Consider the following 16,279-nt stretch of genomic DNA (forward strand, 5'->3'; position numbering starts at 1 on the left):
TTTTGGAAATATTAAATGTGCATTTTGATGACAGCCCCCAAGGATAATGTTCAAAACAACAGGATGAAATGTTCTTCAACTTCAAATTATCTAAGGGATTAAAATGCTTGCAGCTTTTGTGCATAGGCGGAAATACTACAATTTTGTACAGTGCTTGTTTTGAGCAGGTGGGTGCAGCTTTTTTGTGATGTTAGTTGAGATATATGCTTTGAATTCCCAAAACATACAGAAAACTAATAACAGCCTTTCTTTAAAACGTTAATTCAAACATGGAGATGGGAACATTGGTGTGGAAGAGAAGAGAGGAACAACATACCTGAAGACTCACAGCAGATGGAAAGTGCAAGAAAATAAAGGGAACTGAATATATATAATGTTGGAACAAACTTATAATTTAAGGAAATTACTGATTGTCTACATGAAAGGACAGCACTTCTGTGGAAGTCAAGAGTTAAGCAGAGGGTGTGTTCAAGGACAAGTACAGTCATTTCACTATAATACTGGATGAAAACTCTTATGATGAGGTGAAATCCATGAAACAATTATTTGATTTCCTCCCGGCCTGGGATAATATAAAAGGGCACGGCCAGGCCTTTATCCCATGCCACATAACATTTAACACGAGCAGGCTTGAAATAGTGATCACAGGAATATGGGAAGAATAAATCACTTTGAGTGTTTGCCATGATCTCATCAGGGATGGGTTGTGAATTCACCCTGAATACAATATGCAAATCCAAGAGTACAGATCTGTATTCTTTTGTGTCTGGGTTAGAACACTGTCTTCCCTCCCAGTCCGGGAATTTTCAGGAAAGGTATACAGCCATGGCAGGAGGTGGTTTACTGGTCTCTTTCCTTGACAGGGTAAATTTGGTTCTGTTTAGCTCAACAGTCCCTCTAGTGGTTTTTCTTTGTAATAACTTTTTAAAAATGCAATAACAGTGAATGGACATGATTATCTATTTATCTGTAAATGAACACCAATCAAAATCTACACAAATATAGCGAAAAAGAGAGACTTATACTAAATGTTTTATTTCATGCATTTTTAATTGCATTGACTGTAAGAAAAGCATATTTTCACATATTATTTTTATTTATTCTATTAATATGATATATGCATACCATATTAGAATTTATTTTTTCTCAGAAACTGTTTAATTAAAAATGAAACCTGAATAATATTTTAACAGTCCTGCAAGGGGTGCCCAAACTTTCGAGCCCCACTGTACATATGAATATGTAAATTTGAGCAATATGTACTTGGTTAAACACATACTGTATGTAAATTCAAAATTAATGAAAAATTTAGCAAGTAGAACAAAGTAGGTGGCACAAAATGATACAATAACTGTTTTCCTTTTACTTAAGGAACAAATATTCTTTCATATAAAGCCATGGCTTAACAGAGGTCATGATTTCATAATGCCTACCACAATATGAAAAATTGGCTGGCATAATAGCAGAAAATTCTGATTGATCATTTGAAACATTTTCTTTTATATACAATAAATGTGTCTCTCATAAACCCTTTCCTGGCACAGATCATGTTTGTTCAGATACTTTGTGTCCTACCTCTTTGTGAGGCACAAATTCTTTTATGAACTCTAACAGTCAGACTGCATTTACAAATCTTAGCCACAAAGAGAGAATAACAATTATATGAAGGCATCCTGAATAACAGCCAAAAAAGTGAATACAGTATATCAATGTGAAGTGGAAAAACTCACGGTGGCTCTGTGTTCTCATCCATTCACACCTGTCACCTGTAAGCAATGAAACAGCAATGTTTCAATTATTTAACAATAATTCACAATTTTAAATAATGACTATATGAATAAATGTTTCACTTTCACTTGCATTTAAAGGTGCGCTCAGTACTTCTTTTTTTATATAGCTATATCGTTTTCATTGTATCTTCAGAATCTCACGTGACTATACGTTGTTATATACAGTACATACAATACATATACTGTACATACATTTTAAAAGTTGCATACTTTTAATTTCTTTATGTGTATAACTTTTTAATAAGGAAAAAAACAAGTGAGTTAAGCAGCTGGCAGAAAACTACACAAGTTTTGTTTTTATTAAACTTACACAGATAAAAAGTCACTTATTAATTGTCTTTAAAATTATATTGAGCTTAATAATATGTTAGTCATGCTACATTACTCATTTCTTTTCCAACTACAATAAAAACCTTTGAGCACAGGATATTTAAGCAAAATTGTATTTGTTGACAACACCACAAAGAATTTCTTTGGCCAGTTGTTGCATGACAGTGGAACTTGACCTCATATAATCCTTCATCGCTTGTAAAATGATGATGATGATGATGATGATGATAACAATAATAATAATATTTTAAAAATAAAAATATTTTATAACATTTAATATAATATGTATGTTTCGTTTGATCATGTCGATTTTTATTGATAGCAAAAAATAAGTATTAATTTGTTTGGTTTAGTATTCAGTACATCAGGAACTTTCCAGTCCAGAGTACTTCAATAAAAGTGAAATAGTGGCATTTCAGACATTATCTGAACCTTTGGACTACTGACATGATTACATATAGCAGCTTTTTAATGTAAACAATAATAATTAATGAAATAATTTAAGAAACGTTGTTTTGCATTGTTTATGCTCTGTACCGCAGTTTTGTATCAATGACTTTCCTCAGTGACGTTTCTGGATTTTTATTACTTACTTGACATCATTTTCCCTCCATGACACTGGCTTTTAAAGTCTCATTTCCATGAGTTTACCAGCCAATTAAGTTGGCCATGTTTTTTTGAAGTAGATTCACATTGTGGTACCAGAGAGTGTGACGAAAGACGGCTGTAAGATCTTATTTGTCTATTGAAATGCCAATCATGTTTTTACAGTGCTCTGATTGGTTCAAACGAAGCACCACCTATTTAAATAATCCAATAACTTCCGCTGACGATTTTTGAATGTAGAGCGGTTAATGTTGGTTTACGACTCATAAGGGCAAAGTGGCAGAAAAATACTAGTCTCAGTTTTGAGATTCAGAAACGTTCACAAACAACTGCAATTGACAAACTACAACCTGAGATGGATCCTGCGTTGTCGAAACTTCTTATCGGGCTCGCTGTCAATATAAGTCGCAGTGATGGTAAGATGCTTGTTTGCTAACGTTAGCTGCTAATCTTTTTCAGACAAGAACTGCATCATCAAATCACTTGATATTAAAAATCAAAACAAATTATCGCAAATTAAACTTTAAGCGTACTAATAAAACACGTAGTAATTGCTGGCAATGGAAGGTTTCTAAAGTTAGAAAATTGCTTCGAATAGAAAAACACTCAATTTTTTTTTTATATATAATTGTGTGTTTCTAAATTTAAAAATATGTAAATAACGCAAAATAATAATAATAATAATAATTTCTTCTTGTGATCTCATGTCTTGTAGTATTGCTAGTAAATCACTGAAACATACACAGCCTTGATGGCAAGGATTTTTTAAATTGTATATTTGAAGATATATAAATAATAATGTTTTTTTTATGTGAGTTATTTTTTTTGTTGAAATGATATTATGCTGAATGGCATCCCCAATTTATTTTATGGAAAACAAAGATGCAATAAAAGTAAATAACACTGCCTGTTTTGCACCACAAGAAGTCAGTCATTAATTATCTCAAAGTTCAACCAAGAGAATGCTGTTTGTTTATGCCACAGGAAGAATCCACAGCGCCACTGTGAAAACTGTCAGTGCCACTAAATGCACAGTGAATGTGGAATGGGCTGAGAAAGGCATGACTAAAGGAAAAGAGGTTGGTACTTAATTTGTCGTAACAAGACTTTTCTCCCTTTGCTTGGAAGAGTTATTTGAATGTTGACCACAGGTTTTGCTGGTATGTGCACTTGTACAGCCAAAGCTCTAGGATGTTATGCTTAACTAAGAAACCAATTTTCCCCTAGGTTGACATGGATGAACTTAAGCAGCTCAATTCTGACCTGATGCAACACCTTCAACCATGCCGACAAGGGGAGCGTGAGTCCGCCCCTGCACCTTTGTCAAAACCAGCAAAAGTTAGTCTTGTATTTCTCTTCTTTTTGTAAATTCTTATTTGTTCAAAATGCACTTTTGTTTTTTGTTTTCAAATTTGATTTGAGTATTGACTATCTGCACTGTTGTTTCGCAAAGGGCTAAAATGGACCCATTTGTTCAGACAGTGTTGTCAATATCTAATATGTGCATGTTGGTTGCCATGGTAATGCCGTAGGCGTCAGCGCAATGTCTAGACACTTTTTCTACAAAAACTGTGAAAAGCTGTCAATGTGATAAAAGAGGAAGACCAGTGGTGCTGAATGCAAAACGCATTTGAGAAAACATAAACCTTACTTAATTCTACACACATTCGTGCACTGTGTCTAAAAACATTAACTCATTTGTTATTATATACCCACAACACTTTTACAAAAATGACTTGAATCCAGTTTCTTTGTAACATGCCGTGAATAGCGCTGCTTAGTCATTCATAAGGTTGTTTGTTTGTTTCAGAATGTCAGAGCATCAGAGCTTCCATCAAGGTCATCAAGAATACCTACTTCAGAACGTAAGTTATATTCTTTGTTGATCCGATTCAAAGTTGGCCTCCTGACCTGCACCAGTGTAAACTTATGGTGTGTCTCCCATCTGAAGCTGCTCCTCAGGATTGTTCATCTGAAGAGTCAGGTTTGCATGAAGTGCATGCTTTCTTCATGTTCTCCTATCATACTCATTCACGGTTGGATCATAACACTTATTAGTAGGGCTGCCACCAAGAGTCAATGAACCGTTAGTCGACGAGAAGAGGCTTGGTCAACCAAAATTTTATTAGTCGCTTAGTCACAAGATAAAAAATCCACAGGAAGTGGTGAGGTCATGCAGTCCGTGACGGACAGATCGTTAATGGCTGATCTTTGTGGTAATACATCAGACAGGATATCCGATCGTTCGCCTATCAATCATCGACCTCAAATATGGCTTATCATCCGAAATATGCAAGTGGTAGCAACTTTACATGGCTGCTCAATCTAATGTTAACCTAGAAAAATGTGTGCTGTGTCTGTGCAGAGTGTGAAAGCTGAACAGTAGTGCTGTTACTTGCTCTTAAAATACTCTGTCATTTTGGCCATACAGATAAGAGTAATACATCTTTCGAATCTGTAAAGCCTCTACGTTTATTTGTGTGCACCACTGATCTATATATGACTGGATCGCTCATCGCGTTCTAAACTGCCAGCAGGCAGTGAAGCCACCGGAAGTGTTCGATCCGCCATCTTACTAATCCCTACCGGTAGAGAGGACCATTGAGTCACATTCAAACCACTGTCCTAAAATCTCCCGATTTGAAGCAGATCAGTCAAACGGGACTAGTTTTTATGTTATGTGTATGTAAATTAATGTTTACTTCAGATGTTATCTGCAGTGTTTACGGTCTTTTGGGGCAGTATAAGAGATATATTTAAACCATTTAGGTGGGTAGTGTCTGCGCACTGATGACACAGGTAATGATCCAACACAAAATATAGCCTATTTCTTTATGAACATAATTATTCAGGAATTATTAAACATGAACGTATTAGGATCAGAAATGGATTTGAATATATTACAATGAATAATACAATTATGTTGTTAATGTTGCTCTATAATGAAATGAAAAGCTTAACTTACTATCTTGGAAATAAAGCTTTATGTCTTCAAATCCGTACTGTATATAGTCAGTTATTTCTCTGAATAAATTCAGATTTCAGAATGAGCACTTTGTCGTTTGTTTTATGTTGAGGTCATGTCCGTCTGATGTTTATCATGTTCATGATGTTCACTACTGTAATAAACGTAGGTTTTTAATAAGTAGGGGAAATTCCCGACATTTAAAAAAAAATAACCGTTTACATGCCTAGACTGTTTGCATTCTAATAATGTACAGAGATACTTCAGATTTATAAATGCTGACTTGTTAGGTGATGTTTTCTTATTAAAATCATACAATTTCCTATTAATTCAATAGAACGTTTACGCACACTAGGGATTACCAATATGGCGGCGCGGCGGCTTCACTTTCATGAGGTCATGAGCAATCCAGTTCTATATTATAGATCAGTGGTGTGCACTCACAATAATAAAACATTGTGCTTTTGTAAAATAATGAAAGCAAACAGGATGCGCTTTCTGCCGTCTCGGCCTCTGTGAACTTGAGCGCGAAACTCCGTGTATACTTCCCTTACAGACATGAAAAATATATCTATAGAGAGTGAAATGTCTGCTTTAAAATGAAACCATTCAAATCTGAAAAAACAAATATTCTCTAAAATATTATTCTCCGAAATCATCTCTTAACCCGAAACACAGGAAAAAACTAGTTTATCAATAGATTATTAAAATGTTAATGCTGTTTAATCTTACTGTTTTTTTTTCCCTGACACATTCATCATCATTACTTCTGCCGGTGTGTTGTGGCAAGCTTTATGCATCCGCTTGAGTGCTTATTTGGCTATGTAGGCAATTAAAGTCTCAAAATGATTTAAACGGTTTATTAATAAACATGCGATTAGTCGACTAATGCTTAAAATGAACGATTACTAGTCGACCAAAAAAAACTTTACTCGAGGGCAGCCCTAATCATTAGACTTAATAAGGGTGTCTCTTCCTACTTCTGTCCACATGATCTTTTCTACAAACGATCTACTTACAGCAATCAAAAAATAGTCTTTAAATTACAGTTTCTGTCAGTCCAGAGAGGTCTGAAATGGTGATCAAAGCACTGTGAATGGTGGCTTCTTACTTTGGGGTTTTATATAGCAATATATGTTCTTTTCATTAATTTAGAAGTTACTTTCTGTACTGTGTGTGTGCACCTTGTCAGATACTATATGGGTGAGGAGATCATACTGTTGTTCAGTTATATTGCTGATTGAAATACAGTCATGACAAACATTTTTGGAGGTTCTGGTGCTGTACATAGGATTATCTTTGGATTTAGTGGCAGTGTTGACCATGAAATGCTCTTTATTCTACCCAGGTTTTGAAAAATAATACATGAATAGTAAATCATACTGCATTGCAGAGAGTTCACATAACATAATTTCACCGCCTTTCAGCTTCTAGAAGGATGACCACACGTCAGACTTGCTTGTTCCGACAGCCTGCCCCTCCACCTGTGGTCTCGGCCATGCCTGCAGAGAAAGTTCTCTCTCAGGATCTTCCCTCATCTACGATCCCTAAACCTTCAGGTCTGTTTTTTTATTAGCATGATGTTAAGATGTCTGGTGCTCAGCATCTTTATCTCTCTACATATCTTGTGCCTTTACCGGTATCAGGTTTTTTTTTGCATTTCAATGAAGTGATATTGATTGTTAACCTGTTTGAGGTGAATGAACTGTTAAAGCCATGCTGCTCACTTGTGCTGTCAGCTTGGAGACAGGAGAAAATCATTGTTAAAACATCTTGCATATTTCATTAAGTTGCTATCTGGATTGGTAGGCTACCAGAGGAGATTTGTTTCAAAGCCAGCTTCTCCTCTGCTACCAACTGCTGAGGCTATTTGTGAGAGTGAGGCTTCCAAATGTGCCCCCATGGCTCCACCAAGTATGTGCTGTTTTGCATTTGTCATGCATGCTTTGACATTATTGATGTGGTGGTTAGTAACATCTACAACACTTGACTGAACTGTTCTAACTGTAATCTTTTAGGCCATCGCATGTCTCAGGTCTCAGAAATGAACAAGATGGCAAACAAACGGTTGTCGCTAGCAAGAAATCCTGAAGCACAGAAGAGAGGAAAGGTACCTTAATTGATTGTTCTTGTTCAGGATACTTTTACACAGCAAAAATTGTACTAAAAATGGAATTGTTTTTTCTGGGTTTCTAAAACGTTTTGCGTACAGAGAACGATGTCAACAAGTCATTTTGTAAAGAAACACTGCATGCTTGCACACATACGCATTGTTCAAGTACGTATACATGCATGCCTAGACTAAACATGTAATCCGCATGCGCATGATGTCACTGTTCACAATTCCACATTTTTGTAGTTGCACTGAGACTATAATGGTATCGTCTCAGTGCAACTGAGAAACTTGCATTTTGAAACTCATTTTCAAGCCCCCTAAACATTGTTAAAGTGTAGATGAATAGGTAAAACACAATATAATAGGTTTAGAATAGGTTTTTAGTCGTCAATGTGGTGTAAATAGCCCCTCAGATATTGGACTTAAATTAGCAACTAAATTGTTTATTTGATCAAAAATACAGGGGAAAAAAATATAATATTGTGAAATATTATGATGTAAAATAACGGTTTTCTATTTTAATATACATTTAAATCTAATTTATTCCTGTTATGCAAAGTTGAAATTTCAGCATCATTACCCCAGTCTTCAGCGTCACATGATCTTCAGAAATCATTCTAATATGCTGATTTATTATTGTTGTGCTGCTTAATATTTTTAGAGGCTTCTTTAAAAAACAGTACACGTCTTAGTGATCCAAACTTTTGACCGGTACTGTGTATTTTAATTATTTATTTATTTTTTTTATACACACTTGTTTGGTCACAGTTGGTCTTGGAAGTGGAAATTTGCAAAAATGTATTTTTTTTTTTTCTTCTGCATCCAATTCTTACTATTTTTGTTCCTAGTTTGGAGATGCAAGTCGACCTAATAAGCAGTTTTACCAGATGATTGAGGAATACAAAGAGACCCTGGAGAAAGTACCCATGTCCTTGTCTGATCCTGTAAGTTAATGAGTATACTATTAATATTCTCATCTATTAATTTCATATTTTAACACAAAGTTTATCTCTTAGGTCAAGCCTCACCGAATATGTGTCTGTGTTCGCAAACGTCCGCTGAATAAAAAAGGTAAGTTGCTTATATGACCTCTCTTAATGGAATAGAATTGTTTCTTTTTGAGTTTTTCCTTTATTTCCCATTTATTTGTGTTTAGAGTTGGCAAAGAAAGAGATTGATGTGGTCACAATCCCTGGTAATGGAGCCCTGCTGTTGCATGAGCCCAAGCAGAAAGTGGATCTGACCAAGTACCTAGAGAATCAGACTTTCCATTTTGATTACTCGTTTGATGAAGACGCCACTAATGACCTGGTTTACAGGTAGCTGCATATTTGAGTTTGCATATGAGTTTCCATGCATGTACATAAAGTGTTGTTTATTCAAAGATCAGTTCACAATCTAATGTCATTTCTAACCGAAACTGAAACAACGATTTGTACTTTGCATGGAATAGAGCAACCATTACCAGTAAATAATCACAGAATTTACATGTTTTGATTATCTTTTCCTAAATGAAATGAAATAGAATTTTAAAAGCATGCCAGTTTATTCAGTATTAACGTTTAATACAGAAAATAATATGACTTTAACTTTTAGGTTCACCGCTAAACCTTTGGTTAAGACCATTTTTGAAGGTGGTATGGCCACATGCTTCGCATATGGCCAAACAGGCAGTGGAAAGACCCATGTAAGTCATTTTGTTTGTGCTTCCAAAACAAAATTCCAAAACATTTTTCCATGTTGTTCATCTGAGGCATTATTTACAGACTATGGGTGGAGACTTTTCTGGAAAGAGCCAAAACAGCTCTAAAGGGATTTACGCCCTGGCAGGTGATTGGAACTATTAAATGTACTTTACATAGTGGCCTGTTACTTTTATCCATGTTCACGCTTGTATTAATCTCTCTGCATTCGTCACAGCACAGGATGTATTTACCCTCTTAAGGCAAAAGAGATATGCTGATATGGACCTTTGCCCATATGTCACCTTTTTTGAGATCTACAATGGCAAGGTTTGCACATATTGTATGTTTCCGAAACTATTTGGGAATTCTGTGATGTCTTGTCAAATGGATGGCTGAATTTTTGCTTTTCTTTCATTTAAGTGCAAATAAACCTCAAATTTCCAAATGCTTAGTGTACTATATACGCTCAATTAAACAAGTGTTGTATTAGTATTTGGTTTTACACTGTTTTGATTTTTGATTGTGGTTGCAAGCATAAAGTACTTGTTCAGGCATGATGGTGAACTCTGTGTGCTGCAGGTGTTTGATTTACTGAATAAGAAAGCAAAGCTGCGTGTTTTGGAGGATGAGAAGCAGCAGGTCAATGTTGTTGGCCTGCAGGAAGTGCCCGTGTCATCTGTTGACGATGTCATCAAGATGATTGAGAGGGGAAGTGCATGCAGGTAAATATTACTGTTTATGCTACAGGTCTGTTATTTTACAGTTATTTAGATGCTTTTTTTATTATTATTATTTATAAATTGTAATTTTAGGTTTAGTAATCTTATGTGCTTTAATTTTTATTTGACCTTTGGTTCGTTTTAGTCATTTCCCATTAGTTGACAAGGCAACATTCCTTCTAATTTCCAAGTTTTTCATCTAATATTTATACTTATTTTACTGTAGCCTTATTTCATTTACCAAAAATGTTTTTGTTAACAATCGCAACTGTATCTCACCTTTATAACAGAACGTCTGGCCAAACGTTTGCCAATGCCAGCTCATCACGTTCACATGCGGTCTTGCAAGTAATTCTAAGGCGGCGGAATTTCCTCCATGGGAAGTTCTCTCTGGTGGACCTTGCTGGGAATGAGCGTGGCACTGATATCAGCAATAACGATCGGCACACCATAGTGGAGACTGCGGAGATCAACCGCAGCCTGCTGGCTTTGAAGGTGCTTTGTCTACTGTCTAGTGGCTTCTGCACCAAATAGGTCATCTCTACATCGTTGTTTATCCTAAATGCACATTTTTTTTCACAGTTTTTTTTAAATTTTATTTATATGTTTCATTTTATTTTATGTTATTATTTGTTTTTTTTACTTTTTTTGAACTGTTTAAACCATCTGAAGTGGTGTTTATACAGCTGATAGTTATAGCTTTTGTTTGCTGCTCAATTATACTGCAAGAAACCAATATGTACCCAATTCTTTTTTCTTTATTTTTTTTTTAATCTTATCCTGCTTATAAACACACAACTAATTGGTGGTTTTAATGCAATAAGTTGTTAATGTCTTACCTGCCTCCTCAGGAATGTATCCGGTCTCTGGGACAGAACAGCGAGCACATCCCGTTCAGGATGAGCAAACTCACCCAGGTGCTTCGGGACTCCTTCATTGGAGAAAACTCCAGGACCTGTATGGTAAGAGTTTGCTAGAGTGATTATTTATTTTCGTGCATGTGTGTTTCCACAATCCTTTTTTTTTTTTTTTTTTTTTTTTTTTTCAGGACTTGCTTTTGATACTGTTATCTGTTGTAACATTAAAGGGTTACTCCATCCCAAAATGAAAATTTTGTCATTTAATCACTTACCCCCATGTTGTTCCAAACCAGTAAAAGCTTTGTTCGTCTTCGGAACACAATTTAACTTATTTTGGATGAAAACAGGGAGGCTCGAGACTGTTCCATAGACTGCCAAATAAATAACAGTGTCAAGGTCCAGGAAAGTATGGCGTACGCTCTTCTGTGTCAGCCGCGCTGCGCCGATGTGTTGTTTGCTTTCAAACCAAAGCGTAAAAACACGTAAAAAACTTATTCTTGTGATGCGGCTGATACAGAAGAGCGTACGTCATTTGCATACTGCTCAGAATTGCCAAAATGGCGCTACGCTGATTTGGAGAGACACAGAGGAGAGGAATTGTTGAATAAAGTCGTTATTTTTTTTATTCGTGTACAAAAAGTATTCTCATCGCTGCTTAACGTTACGGTTGAATCACTGATGGCAGATGGACTATCCTGACGATGCTTTTCATACTTTTCTGGACCTTGACGCTGTTATTTATTTGGCAGTCTATGGGACAGTCTCAAGCCTCCCTGTTTTCATCCAAAATATCTTAAATTGTGTTCCGAAGACGAACAAAGCTTTTACGGGTTTAGATCGACATGGGGGTAAGTGAATAATGAAATTTTTTTTCATTTTGGGATGGAGTATCCCTTTAATCTCCTTGTGTGTTTTTTCCTGTTTCAGATCGCAATGATCTCACCGGGTATGAGCTCTTGTGAATATACTCTGAATACACTACGTTATGCGAACAGGTGCTTCTTATCTTCCTTGATTTAAAGGAATGTTGCTCTGATTGACCTAGAAGGCCCTCTGGTGGTGCGGTTTTGGTATTTCAATCATTTGTGGGTGTTTGTGACAGGGTAAAAGAACTGAATGGTGTGTCTAAGGGAGCTTCAGTGGAGAATGGTACAAAACTAGAGCTTTCTGATGAAGGAAACTCCTCGGAGGAGGTGAGTGAATCAGGCTGTCAATATTAAATTTAAGTGGCGGGATTTTCACCTACAACTCTAAATAAATTTGAATGTATGTTTTGTTTATAATTGGTTAAATAGAGCTTTTATTTGAATGTCAATTACAGAATTAGACTCATTTTAAACCAGTTAACATTATTTCTGAATGAAATGAATTATGAATGTATAGCAATCCATCATAATATAGTGGTTTCTATTGGGAGTTTATCAATGAATATAGTTTAAATAACAATCTTAAAATTCTATGTACATTTGTATTTATTTACAGAAATTTGGTACAAAAATTGATACAAAACCTCTAAAATGTACTTATTTTTCAGGAGTCTGTTCTCCCAGCATTTGAGGCTATATCCCAAGTGTCTGAGATGGAGGAGAAGTTTTATGAAGAACTCAAGGTTTGTAGCTTTCTGTTTCCTGAGGTTTGTGTAAACACACCTGCTCTGAGTGGGCAGCTTTGTTTTAAACCTCACAATCACTCAAAAAGTTACAAAACTCCCCATAGCAATAAAGTTACAAAACGCCTTTTGCTATTTGTTTACCCCTGAATGCATTTCCTCAGACATGTATTTTTTTTAATGCTCAGGGACCTCGGTTGAGTCATAGGATAAGTGGGCTTTGTGTTTATCTGTGTTTCTCATTCCTTCTCCAGGGGTGCAGTGAAGTTGCCAGATCTATGGAATATCCCTCATTTGATATCATAGCAAATTTACCAGAGATTGATGCATTTATGAGGAAACTGCAAGGTATTTCATTATAATCCGAACAGACACATATTACCATTCAAAAGTTGGGGGTCAGTAAGGTTTTTTGAAAGACGTTTCTCATGGTCACACAATAATATTGTGTAATAATACTGTAATTCAAAATAGCTGCTTTCTATATTTATACATTTCAAAATGTAATTTATTTCGGTGTTATAGCTCAACTTTTAGCAGCCATTAGTTAAGTCTGCAGTGTTACATGTACTTTCAGAAATCATTCTAATATGTTGAATTGGTGTTCATTAAATATTTCTTATCAATATTGAAAAGTTATGCTGCTTAATTATTATTTTTTTGAGTAAACCGTGATGCTTTGTTTTCAAAAGAGAAGCCTTTTTATTAAATAGAAGTCTTTTGTAACATTATAAATGTCTTTACTGTAACTTATGATCAATTGATCATGAAGCCTTGCTGAATAAAAGTATTAATTTCCTTAAAAAAAAACAAAAAAAAAACTTCCAGACATTTGAACGATAATGTACATTTTATTTAGGGAAAATTAATTTTCTATGAAGGTCCCCAGAGCATCTTGCACCTGCTCCCAGAATATGTAACTTACCTTAATATTACTACTCCCCCCATACCCCTCTCAACTTATGTAAGAACTTGATTGAGTTTCGATACACGTTGAAGTGACACGCATTGTGTGGTTTGAGAAGGTGTTGATTAAAAAAAAACTACCAATTCCTGCTGAGCATTGAAATGGTTTTTCTTCTCCTTGTTGTAGAGTCTTACCAGGCTTTGAGATCAGCTACTGAAGCAGAACAGAGGGTCAGGATGTTACCAAACTAATCTAAGATGAGATTCAGCTGCGAACAACTGCAAGGAAACCTCTTACAAAAGATCATGCAATTTCCATTTGTTCTTTTAATAATCTTATCTGCTATCTGGCTAGAAGATATATCAAGTGTTAGTTTTTTTGTTTTAATTTGTTTTTGTGTACTGAATAAAGGTTCCCTCATCTTGGATCTTTTGTAAATCGTCAGCTGTTTGTGCTTCATTTACATGCATATGGATTCTTAGTCCTTTCACATGTCTGCCTTGAAAGTGTTTTTTTTTTTTTTTTTTTTTTTTTTTTTTTTTTTAATCCTGATGATGCCAAAATGAGAGGTGGTTTGAGCACTGCTTCAATACCACCCACCTTTCCCATCACCCCCCAGCCTTGACCTCCAAACCACCACTATATACAAGCCACAACCAGTGTATACACTTGCCCTGTAAGCACAAGCTGACACATGACAAATCAAAGGCCTAATAAACAGCTCACACTGAACAGTTTACCTCAAAGGATGAAAATAAACAAAATCGGCCTATGAGTGGGTGGCCCCACATCTCGGTGTGAGGCCTAAAATCTCAACTGCTTCCTCTGAGCTCTTTGGGTGGCATCCCTCCAAACCCCCATCCCACTCCCATTCTGTAAATGCATATAGCTGTGCTACATATATTGCACTACAATGTGAAATATGTATTTTGTTCTAGCACTACATTTGATGTACACATTCTACTGTATACATTTTGCTAAACTTTGTTTGTTTATTGATTTATGTTTGATTAATTATATTTGTGAATTTTATAGCTGCTGTCCAGCCTTTTTTTTTTTTTTTGGTTGTGTGTTCATGTGGCGTTAAACATGTTTCGATGTAAAATAATTGTTTGGAATGTATACTTTAATAAGTCAGTCATGTTGTGGAGAACTGATTAATATTTTCTATTAAATAAATATTTTGTTCAAATCTTTAGTCTGATTTAATACGATCCTCACTTGCATGATTAGGGACTTGGAGGTTCACCTCAGATAAACCTTAACTTCCTGAGAGCTGATTCTAATTGAACACTTCATTGGTTTAAAGAGACTGAAACCATTTTGATTTAGTGTTGCGTTGTTGTTTTGTAATCGTCTTGGAATGTAACTTGCCAGCTTTGCTTCTGAAACAACACTCTTAGAATAGCTAAAAAGGACCTCTGGCTTGTTACAGACATGCTTTCTTGAATTCGGTTATTCACCATGAATTTTAAAGAAGACGAGAGAGCTGAAGAAGCTTAGGATTTCTGATTTGGAAATGTGTTTCATGCGAGCCGAGTCTTGTATCTGTTGGCCTCAAGTCTGTTTGACTCTGCTTTCTGGATTCCAGCTGTCCACATGAATATTTTCTCAGTGTGGAGAAAATTGGCAGTGGCCAATGCTCAGTTCCCATCACCTCCACAGACTAAATAAACACAAACCACCCAGCGAGCCCATGGGATGAGCTTGCAGAACAACCTCTGTTTTTCTTTTTCTTTTGACCCCTTTCTTTCTTCTGTCATTCTGTGGCTGTGGATTGTCTGTGAATGGATCTGGATGGCGAAAGTGTCCATCAACACCAGACCTGTGGCAGGCCTGACTAAACGTGTTATGGTATTTGGAGAAGAGCCTTTTTATAAACACATGCCACAATATTACTCCATATGTGATTTACTGTATTTTACATCATATATATCAGTCTCTCTGAAAATAATTTGAACTTATATGACAAAAAAAAGAAAAAAAAATGTTTGTGAAAAACAGTGGATTAAAAAGTTGTTTTTCACTCTCCCGCCGGTTACTTCTTAATGCTGTAAATAACAAAACATTACAACCATATACATATTAATGCAATGGGAACCAGGGGGGAAAAAATAAAAGAAAACAAATAGAAAATACATGTTTTGACATGACCTTTGAACAATTCAAAGTTTTAAAATACGGAGCATAAGTCAACAGTTTTAAAGCTTTTCTATTAGCACTAGTTTGAATAGCATAAATATCATTTTCAATTTAAAGACTACTGATAAAAATATTCTTTTTTAGTTAGCTAATTATTCGAAAACCTGAACGCGACCTTCACCTTGAGTCAGTTGAGTTCTGAATGATTCGTGAGTCGTTAGTCCATTTTAAAGGTCAATCAATAGGTATTTGGCTAATTGTTGGATTATGTGAAGTCGAGGCAATGTTGATGGCGTCGTGAATGTAAACATACAGCAAGTCGAACGAGAAGAAACAGAGTTGGGAGAAAGAAAAAATATGTTAAAATCGCGAAAAGGTTGTGGGATTTACAGGGATACGCTAAGTAGGGATGCCAGGGATCGGTATGTGGACAAAATCGGCACTATTAACGGTTTGGATCAATATGAAAAATCCCAACAAAGAGTGGAGCACCGACGACGAGTTGCTGCCGCACTTTTGCATTACAGATATCTTCGGCTACCTTGTTTGT

General features: G+C 35.7%; 1 protein-coding gene across 2 annotated transcripts; it reads left to right on the forward strand.

Annotated features, from left to right (window-relative positions):
• The first annotated feature begins 2,942 nt into the window (after positions 1 to 2,942).
• Positions 2,943 to 14,556, forward strand: LOC109104168 (kinesin-like protein KIF2C). 2 transcript variants are annotated; one of them, XM_042775871.1, is made up of 22 exons: positions 2,943 to 3,142; positions 3,711 to 3,805; positions 3,954 to 4,064; positions 4,537 to 4,591; positions 4,678 to 4,710; positions 7,119 to 7,250; positions 7,501 to 7,605; positions 7,710 to 7,801; positions 8,656 to 8,751; positions 8,824 to 8,878; positions 8,964 to 9,126; positions 9,404 to 9,494; positions 9,574 to 9,637; positions 9,728 to 9,819; positions 10,072 to 10,214; positions 10,502 to 10,706; positions 11,063 to 11,173; positions 11,999 to 12,066; positions 12,174 to 12,264; positions 12,606 to 12,680; positions 12,935 to 13,028; positions 13,774 to 14,555. In XM_042775871.1, the coding sequence occupies exons 1-22, from the start codon at positions 3,082 to 3,084 to the stop codon at positions 13,836 to 13,838; spliced, it is 2,097 nt and encodes a 698-aa protein (XP_042631805.1). In that variant the 5' UTR covers positions 2,943 to 3,081; the 3' UTR covers positions 13,839 to 14,555. The 2 variants fall into 2 exon arrangements, with proteins under 2 accessions (XP_042631805.1, XP_042631808.1); XM_042775874.1 differs by lacking the exon at positions 4,678 to 4,710 and having other exon boundaries at positions 13,774 to 14,556.
• Positions 14,557 to 16,279: the final 1,723 nt, after the last annotated feature.

Source organism: Cyprinus carpio, chromosome A2 (genome assembly GCF_018340385.1).
Source record: "Cyprinus carpio isolate SPL01 chromosome A2, ASM1834038v1, whole genome shotgun sequence".
In the NCBI taxonomy this organism is placed as follows: domain Eukaryota; kingdom Metazoa; phylum Chordata; class Actinopteri; order Cypriniformes; family Cyprinidae; genus Cyprinus; species Cyprinus carpio.